The 9,837-nt window shown below is 34.8% G+C and overlaps 1 protein-coding gene across 1 annotated transcript in view; it reads right to left on the reverse strand.

Moving 5' to 3' along the window:
• The window catches only part of GABRA2 (gamma-aminobutyric acid type A receptor subunit alpha2), a 158,361-nt gene that overhangs the window by 95,999 nt on the left and 52,525 nt on the right, over positions 1 to 9,837 (reverse strand). The window contains exon 2 of the mRNA XM_017889733.1: positions 2,084 to 2,151. Coding sequence (XP_017745222.1) covers positions 2,084 to 2,086 — 3 coding nt within the window. The 5' untranslated portion in view covers positions 2,087 to 2,151. The remainder of the gene's footprint in view (positions 1 to 2,083; positions 2,152 to 9,837) is intronic.

Below are 9,837 nucleotides of genomic sequence, written 5' to 3' on the forward strand. Positions count from 1 at the left end.
CATATGTAAGAGTCATAATTTATATAATATGCTAATTTCTCAATGTAGTAGTTAACAAAATTCTGACTTTACTTGATTTTTGATAGAAGTTAGGTATTTATTTGCACTGTGTCTCTCTAATATTTGGGAGCATTTAAGACAATCTGCACTAAGACAAAGAGTATTTACTAGGACAAAATTATGTTTATAGCCAAACAATAACATTTGGAATGCACACTCTTACTAAAAATAAATAGTCTTTGTCATCATTATAAGGATATGTCCACTTAAATTGACCCATGGAAAGAGGCAGATTAATATTTCAAGTCAAAATATACAATAATGCAAGGGGAAAACGAGGGTTGTGCTGAAGAATAGGATTTTTTCCTCTTGTACCAGAATTGTACCTAAGACCCAGAATTGAAGGAGAAAAATAAAAGCACTTAAATCACGACATTCCTAGTTTAAAGAATTTTAATGGACTGCCAACATTTAATATCAACCACCTCCCCAAAGGTGGGGATCACCCCTCAACCACATGGAGCCTTACATGTTCAGCCACCCAGGTCAATAAAAGAAAAGGTCTCTGAGGTCAGAGATGTGGCGCTGATGGAATAAACAGCATATTTTTTGCCATAAAAGTGGAATTTATGTTCCTAATGGAAACTTAGGGAGCTCCTGATAAATTAGCTGGTAATGTTTATGAAAGCCTGAAAAGTGGAATACTTTTGTTTTGTTAGTTTATCCAGGTAGAAAATGTCCAAACTTATCCATTTCCCCCCTGAGTTATCAGAGAAAGGGAAGAATTTGAGGAGAAATGACACAGTGGCGAATACTGAGCAAAAAGGGACAAGGACTTCTCTAATTCTCGGTGCCTGGGTCATAAGAAAGATGAATGTCTAAAGAATCATGAAGTCCTAGAGAGAAGGATGCCTGAGGGGTGAATGAGCCACAGATTTGGCAGGGAGGTAGCAGGGGACAAGAGACATGCACATCAAAGGAATATAAAGTAAGACAAATGTCAGTTGACGTGCTGGAATCTGACAAGTTATTATGAATGAAAAACTCTTTCATCAAAAATGTCTATTGCAGAGCACTGTGGTTAGTAGTAAAAGTGAAGGACTTATCATTAAATTTTTAATGCTTCATCAATAATTCATCTTTGGTGATTCTAGCCCATCAGTACCTAACACATCAGATCAATTTTCCTTGCTTACCTATCTCATTTTATTGTATTTTAATTGATTGGAGACAGGGTCTCACTCTGTCATGCAGTGGCACAATCACAGCTCACTGCAACCTCGACTTCCTGGGCTCAAGTGATCCGCCCACATCAGCCTTCTGACCACAGGCATGTGTCATCACACCCTGCTATTTTTTATATTTTTTGGTAAACATGGGGTTTCTCTATGTTGCTCAAGCTAATTTCAAACTCCTGGGATCAAGCAGTCCTCCCACCTCGGCCTTCCAAAGTGCTGAAGTTACAGTTGTGAGCCACCACACCAGGCCTGTCTCATTTTAAAGAAAAAATAAATAACACCAGTTCCATAGAATCCAAGAGTACTAACATTTTAATTTCTTAGGTTGATTTATGTATACCTACTATGTGTGCAGATTGTATGTATGGTATGTATATAGATAGCATAACGAGGCAATCAGTTTGCTCAATACCAATCAGAGGGTTTTGTTGTTGTTGTTGTTGTTTTTAAGTGTGTAACACTGACCATGACATCATTCTGTAAGAAGTCTTTATCCATGAAACTATATTCACTTTCCTTATGGAAGTTCGCAATTCTGCCTTAATCCTCCTAGAAAATTTTTCTTCTTAATACAATTAATTTTATTTAAATAATTGTTTATCACACTGTAGTTAGGTAGACATGTTTTGAAACATGAAATGATATAAAATACACAGGACTAATCCAAACACTGAAGTTGGAAATGGAAACCACAGATCCAAACATCTTTAACTATCTATGCATTTGGGTAGATTAAATAGACATGAGACATATACATAATTCTGTAACACTAAAAATGCTACTTTATTTGAAATTACCCCCACTCCCCATTATGTGAAGTAAAATACTATTTAATGAAAACTCACCATATCTGTATCTGAGACAGGGCCAAAACTGGTCACGTAGATGTTAGTGAAGACTTCAGTAATACTGTCTGATATAAGAAAAGAGATTGAATATAGATATTATATAATAAGAGCCACAGGAGAGAGAAGGGTTTGAGTACACGGTATGGTTTGAAAGCTGTATCATAAGTTTGGGAGTACTGGGTTTTACTTTCTTGTCAACTTTCGCAACCATAATGACTATAATGCTCAGTTATTTCATTGGTTTTTACCATCCTAACTGCAAAATGCATAGAAGTATTATGACATTCTTACTTGGAAACCATACCTGATTAGCACATCCTCATTTATATTGCTCAAAATGAATAGTTTCTTAGGAAATATCATAAGTGAAACAGTTTATAATAAATATGTTACCAGTACTAAAAATAAAGTATGGTATTATTTGATATAATTCTAAATTTGATGTTTCAACTAAATATTTCAGTATCTCATGATGGTAAAGATTCAATTTACAGATTGTAAATCAGTACATCTTCTCCATACAGCACAAAACAGCTTGGTAATTACAAATAAACATAATTCCAATTAATACAAAAAAGCTTTATCATTCAGTGACATAAAAAAAAACAGATTACTTTCAAACAAGCTTGCTTTTAAATGTATTTAAGAATATCTGAAATGCTAAGACTGAACTAAATTGGATTCTAAAGTTATATAACATCATAACTGTAATACAATTAACTGGAGTGCTCTATTAGCTAGGTAATTTAGATCTTTTATTTTAAATAAGCCAAATGGTGATGGGGAAAAGGTCAAAGATCGAAAAACAAAAATCTTTTCACTGCTCTTGTAGTAGAAAAAAAAACCATATCATTAATGTTTATCATCATGAGTGAAATGTCTTATTCATTAGCTATCACGTAAACAATAACATGAATTGTTTTTCGTATTATACTAGACACTAATTTACAACCATCAAAGAGAGTAAACTATGTCTGGGATTTTGTATCCATTAAGGCAAGAATAAAAAATAGAAAGGCTATTGATAAAACAGGGTAGACTTTGAATGCCTACTACATACCAGGTATTCTTTAAAGCACCTGAAATATCATAATCTGCATGTCAAATGTATGTGGTAGATTCTCTGTTATCCCTATGCGTGTGTACAACGATTCAAAGAAAGGTAAGCAAACTTGCCAAAGACCCACAGCTAATAGAGTAGATAGAGCAATGATTTATAACCCAAGCAATCTAGTTTCTGAGTACTCAAGCTAAATCAAAGCGTCATACCATAGTCAATGATAAACTTAAAACTAACAGTAGTTTCTTATTAAACGCATGTTTCTATTCACCAGAATACTCCATGCCAAAGGCATAGTTATAGTGCTCCAAATAAATATGTTCATCACACTTTGTTGTATATACTATTTCATCCCTAAAACTGTATTTTTGAAGTTCTATTATAAAAGCATTTGAAAATAAATTTATGAAATAATTTCGGATGCAATGTACCCCAAAGACCAGCTCAGGAGCAGCTCTCTGGGTATAAAAAGTCCCATAGGATCCTGAGTTCAGAAGAGTCTCATGCGTAATTTAGTGGTCTATTTGTGCTTTCTTTAAAAATCTTAATTATTTTTTAAACAAAGCGGCCTGTATTTTCATTTTGGACTGGGCATCACAAATTATGTAGCTGGTCCTGTTCTTGAATTTATATATACTAGAAAGCAATTGTGGAAATGAGAACCAACATTTTTTTTTTCCTTTTACCCACACCAAATTAGTCACACTATTACATTTATTCAATTAGTAACTAGATAAAACTTTGTAATAGCTGTTGACCTAAAATGTTCCAGAGAAGAGAAATTAAAATGTGAAGGTAGCTTTTACCCTGAGAGAAGAAAGTGAAATGATTCTCCTTAGTTTAAGTAGTAGAGTCCAAGAAATTACAAAAATGTGTGAATGTATTGATGCTAATGATATGAATAACATTCTCTATATGCCAAATGGCAAGTAAAGGGTAAAGGGGTATCAGTACCTAGTGGCTATAAGGAGGTGTCAGCTAAGAACTGACATGAAAAATAAGTTTAGTCTCAAAACTCTAAGTAGTGAGAGAAACACCTAAGACTCAGAACATAGATATAAAAAGTTATTTTCAGAAAAGAAATGGTTTCATGGATTACTGACTTCATAAGCATAGCTAAATAATGTATGCATTGGGGAGATATTGTCCTGCTATGGAAGTTCAGAAAAAGGAAAATCAACGAGCCAAACACTGGCTATGAACATCCAATAGTGTCTAAGGGAAAGGTATTCTTAGCAATGAGTTTTCTTTTTTTTTCTTTTTCTTTCTTTTAGATTTCAATATAGATGGATGCACAGAGCTGTAAACAACCAACATGGGCTAATGAAATATTTTAGTGTAATGAGTATAGATATTCGATACGTCTAACACAATCCTCTAGAATTCTATGAGCAAAAGTCAATATTTGGTTATATTTTGGCTTTCCATAGACAAGGAAAGGGAAGTGAACAAAGGAAAAGGGAAAAGAAAGGAATGGAGGGGAAAGGAGGCTAGGGAGATTATATGAATGTAGGCTATTTCCTGTAGAATACAGGTTATTCTAATCTTGTGACTCTGATTTGTCAAGACATTTTATAGTATCGTCTGCTTATGTTTGTTTTCCCATGTGGATTTGGAACAGGGTGGAATTGTGCTATTAATGCCTGTTACAAATTCTGATCCATTGAAAAGATGTATGTTACAGAGTAAACAACTGTATTTATAGTCTGGTGGCAACCTGAGTCTCTGTGCATTTTAGGTACCATGATTCACTCTTCAGTCTTGATCACTATTTTTGTTGGTTTGTTTGTTTTTGTTTTTTAGATGGAGTTTCGCTCTTGTTGCCCAGGCTGGAGTGCGGTGGTGTGATCTCAGCTCACTGCAACATCTGCCTCCAGGGTTCAAGTGATTCTCCTGCCTCAGCCTCTCAAGTAGCTGGGACTATAGGTGCTCACCACCACGCCCGGCTAGTTTTTGTATTTTTAGTAGAGACAGGGTTTCACCATGTTGGCCAGGCTGGTCTCAAACTCCTGACCTCAAGTGATCCACCCTCCTGGGCCTCCCAAAGCACTAGGATTACAGGCATGTGCCTGGCCCTGATCACTCTTAGTTGACACACCAAGATCTGTTCTGACTCAGAGCCTTCAAAATGGCTATTATCTCTCATTTTCTCTTTGGTTAATTGTTACTCTTCATTTAAGTCTCAGTTTAAATGCTCTCTCCTAAGAGTAGGAGTTCATAATCCCCTATAAAGCCCTCTTCTCTCATTTTTGCTCTCTGACACTTTCTTTTTATGGGAACTTTTAACCTTGCCATTTTTTCAATGCCTTAATATATTCTTCTTCCTTTCAGTTTTGTGTTTGGTCTGTCTCCCCATGCAAGGTTTAAGCTCCACAAAGAAGGGGACTGCACCATTTCTGTTCACTATTATGTCATGAGTGCTTACTACAATGTATATCACATGTTACGTGTTGTATGTTTGAACAAATTATTTCTCATTTTAATTAATGTAGAACATCAATCTTTTACCAAAATATTTCATCAACATTAAAAGTGATCATGCACAGCTGCTGCTAGTTGAGGAAAGGATGCTCATCATTTGTGAAGGCAGAGCCCAAACTTTCCATTGACAAAGGCAGGTCGAGAGTCTAAGTAATAGGCTTCCAGTGCAGTAACAAAGCTGAGCAAAGGGAAAGAATGTACTTGAAGACAGCACTGATTCACTGCAAACCAAAATTGAAGTCTGAACAGTTAAGCAGCTCCTAGCAGAAATATCCACCATTAGTTACCTCAGAATAAAATAAGAATAATTTGCCAGCTAAATAGTTGACATGAGAAATACCAAGAGTAATATGCAAAAGTAAAAGGATATTCTGTATAGATTTCTCCAGAGGCAAAACACAAGGTTGATAACAGGTACTTTAGGAAAAATAAGTAATGCATGTGGCATACCTAGAAGAACGTATAGTCCTTAGAGCAATCATCAAATTCAAGATGGTGAAAGAGGACAAGGAACAGCCTGCAGACATGTACTGAGGAACACATAATGTATTCCTAATATTTCATTCTTTTAAAATTAATCCTAAACAATTTTGACAAAATCTTAAGATATGATGGTGGTGGTCACTGTTAATCTTACTCTTCTGTGTACTTCTCTGAGTTTTTTAAACTCGATTCACAAAAAAAAAAAAAAAGAAAAAAAAAAAATGGCCTGAAAAGGATATCCAAAATGCACATATAATGTAATTTCAAGAAGGGTTTCATTAATGAAAAATTGCTTTTTGCTCAGAAATGCAGCATAGAATAACAATAAAAACTTTTTTATAAAATCTTTACAAAACTATGAAAGAACAAAATTAATGCTCGATTATGATTTATTTTACAAGATTCACTTAAAATAGATGGTTGGGGATAAAAAGTGAGTAAAGCAAAACATCTACCTGTGAAAGATTCACAACATAATAGAAAAAGAAACATTTAAGAAATTGTAATCCAAGAAACATCTGCTGCAACCAAACCAAAAAGATAATATCTCAATGCCCATAGAAGCATGTTGGAGAAAAACATGGAGGTTTCACTCTTTTGTAATTTTCAATGGTCCTGATTCAAGGCAGGGAAACTCCTTTGTGCAAAAGTCAAGTCCCACAAACAGTTAACTTTCACTCATAAACATGGTTAACATGCATGTACAGAGGATGTGATGAGGTTGTAAAGAAAGGCAGAGTTGTATCAAACAGACCTGACATGCCACAGTAATATGAATATTGTTTTTATATACATGGCAGCAAGGGATTCACTGAAGGACTTTGACTTGGAGAATTTTGTGGCTAGGGCTGTTACCAGATATATTATATTACCTTTATATAGGGCAAGCCAAGACAAAGTAGACTGAAGACAACGTATTCAGTGTGGAACATAATGCCATTGTTAAGACCAAAGGAAAAAAAAAAAGTGCGATCAATATTAGGAAATGGTAGAAGTCAAGGGAAAAATTTGTTTGTTTTAAAGTAATATTGCAGGAATAGGCCCTTTGGTTTGACTGTTAGAGGATGTGTGGAGCCTGGAAAGGAGTAGGTTCAGTAAAACTATAAAGGCATAAAACAAATGAAGAGGTTTGGAAAGTAAATGGAGGGTAAGGACATGAAGACAGTAAGTGGAAAATATTCTTTTTAAAAGCTTGTCAAAAAAGATTTTGACAAACACAATAGTGGTTGAACTGTACTAGATAATATAACACACAATAGCAAGCAAATTTTCCAAACGAAAATTTCTAAGATTTGGCAACAGCAAAATCCTATCTTTTTGTAAATGATTGCTGGACATTTGATATGTATATTCTTTGTACCAGATCCTCCTTCTCTTTCTCTTCCACCATAGACACACACATACACACCATTTTAAAACTGATTTTCTGAAGAGAGTGGTAATAGTATATATGTAGAGTTGAAAAGAGAATCATAAAGATATTTCTGAAAGTTTTTGTGTGCGTCATATGAAAGAAGTAACTCATATTGACTATTTATCGTTTGATCTAGTCAGTAATGATGCCATTCTAGGAATGGAAAATAACTCCTCTAGGAAAATGTTCTCCACATCAATGATGTAGAATCCAAGAAAACTAATTATAATTTGATTCACATGCAATGAGCCAGTAAAGTTTCTAAGTACACAATCGTCTGCATATTTAGGAAAAAAACCCCAACCTCTTTTATTCTACTCTTACTTTTATTTTAGGTTGCTGCATTAGCCAATCTTCAATAATTATGTTAAATAATAGTGAAAATAAAATCACACGTTCATTATTATTTTAAAACTTGTCTTTTAAATTTAAGAATAAATTCAGGGAATAAATTCAATATATCGCTTCCCAAAGTGAGGTATTCACAATAAATGGGAAGTGAATTATCTGATTCTCTGTGGTCTATATGTGTGTCAATTATTTGACTTTTGTAGGCATTTAAGATTGAACATCTTGGAAAGTTGCAATTTTCCATAAAAAAAAAAAATTCTTTCCTCTCTGTTCCTATCCATAGACTTTTTTCTTGGATTAATTCTCAGGGTATAATTTTCTGTGGCTAATGTCTCCTACCCATTTCTGACCTTCTAGTCTTACTATTTTCTTGGAGTTTGAGAGTGTAAATAGACAGCTACTGAGAAGTAGAAAGATTGGACCAGTTTTCCGATTTAAAGCTACTGCAGTTTCAAAATATAGATCAGGCAGTTAGGACAAGATGAAAGTTTTTTTCCACCATCTATAAGGCTAATCAGGTTTATTGTTTCCTGTTGTTCATTGTAGATGGGTATATAGGTCTCTACACAATTGAACATAGCAATGAGTAAGTGAGTGAGTGAGTGAATAAAATTGTCATTCTATCTTAAACTACGACCACTCCAAATCTCTCCCTAGCTCTATAGGTTCATTTACTTAATATTGTTTTCTCTTTGTTGTATATATCTACTCATATGGTAGACATGAGACACATGTGGCCATTTAAATTAAATTTTAATTAAATAAAATTAAATAACATTTAAAATTTTTTTCCTTAGTACACTGGTTATATTTTATCCATATGTGGCTATGTATAGTAACATCCACATAGAGTAGCATAGTAGCTGGATAGAAGAGTTGAACATTTCCATTATCACAGAAAGTTTTGTGAAATAATATTTGTCTATATCGTCCCAATAGAAGTTAAGTTCCGTGAAGACTGGGTTTTGCTTGCTCAGAAAAATAAAGCCACAGCACAGAATAGCCCCTGACACAGTATATGTTCTTAGCAAATCTTGGTTAACTAAATAAATTCTTACTCTTAGTTCACAGTCATTTAAAGTAGACATAACCTCTGCTATCATAATGAAGCTTATTATAGCTTAATGAAGAGAGATACTATGCAAAAACGAAATAAATATACAATTGCAGACATGATATATGCTATGAGAGTATACAATAAGGGAACTCCTCCTGGAAATATTTCCTTCACTTCTTCTCCAGGACATCGTAATCACTTTATTTTATTAAAACCTTACTGGTTACTTTTCCCCTAAATCCTTCACTCACTCCTAACTCCTAACCTAATAATAATGGAATGCCTCAAATTTCAGTTTTTGGTGTTCTGTATTTACACTTCTTTGATGATTTATTTCATGTAGTCAAGGACTTCTAAATTTCTATTTGCAGTCTAGAACTTTCTTCCAAAATACAGACTTCTATATACAACTGTTTACTTGGCATCTCCACTTGGCTGCCTAATACAGTTTTTAAACTTATCATGTCTCAAACAAAACTAATTTTCCTCTCCAAAATCACGGCACTTACAGCCTTCCCTATTGTATTTTATTTATTCTAACTCTTAGGTCACAATTACTGGTTTTATTCACAGCTTCTCTCTTTTCAACAGTAAATCTCCTCTCAAAGATAGGTATAATCCAAAGACTTATTACCTCCTCCGTTGTTAAGACTCTTAAAGCTGCTGGGCGCGGTGGCTCAAGCCTGTAATCCCAGCACTTTGGGAGGCCGAGACGGGCGGATCACGAGGTCAGGAGATCGAGACCATCCTGGCTAACATGGTGAAACCCCGTCTCTACTAAAAATACAAAAACTAGCCGGGCGAGGTGGTGGGCGCCTGTAGTCCCAGCTACTCGGGAGGCTGAGGCAGGAGAATGGCGTAAACCCGGGAGGCGGAGCTTGAAGTGAGCTGAGATCTGGCCACTG

This window comes from Rhinopithecus bieti, unplaced genomic scaffold (assembly GCF_001698545.2).
Source record: "Rhinopithecus bieti isolate Rb0 unplaced genomic scaffold, ASM169854v2 scaffold_19654, whole genome shotgun sequence".
Lineage (NCBI taxonomy): Eukaryota > Metazoa > Chordata > Mammalia > Primates > Cercopithecidae > Rhinopithecus > Rhinopithecus bieti.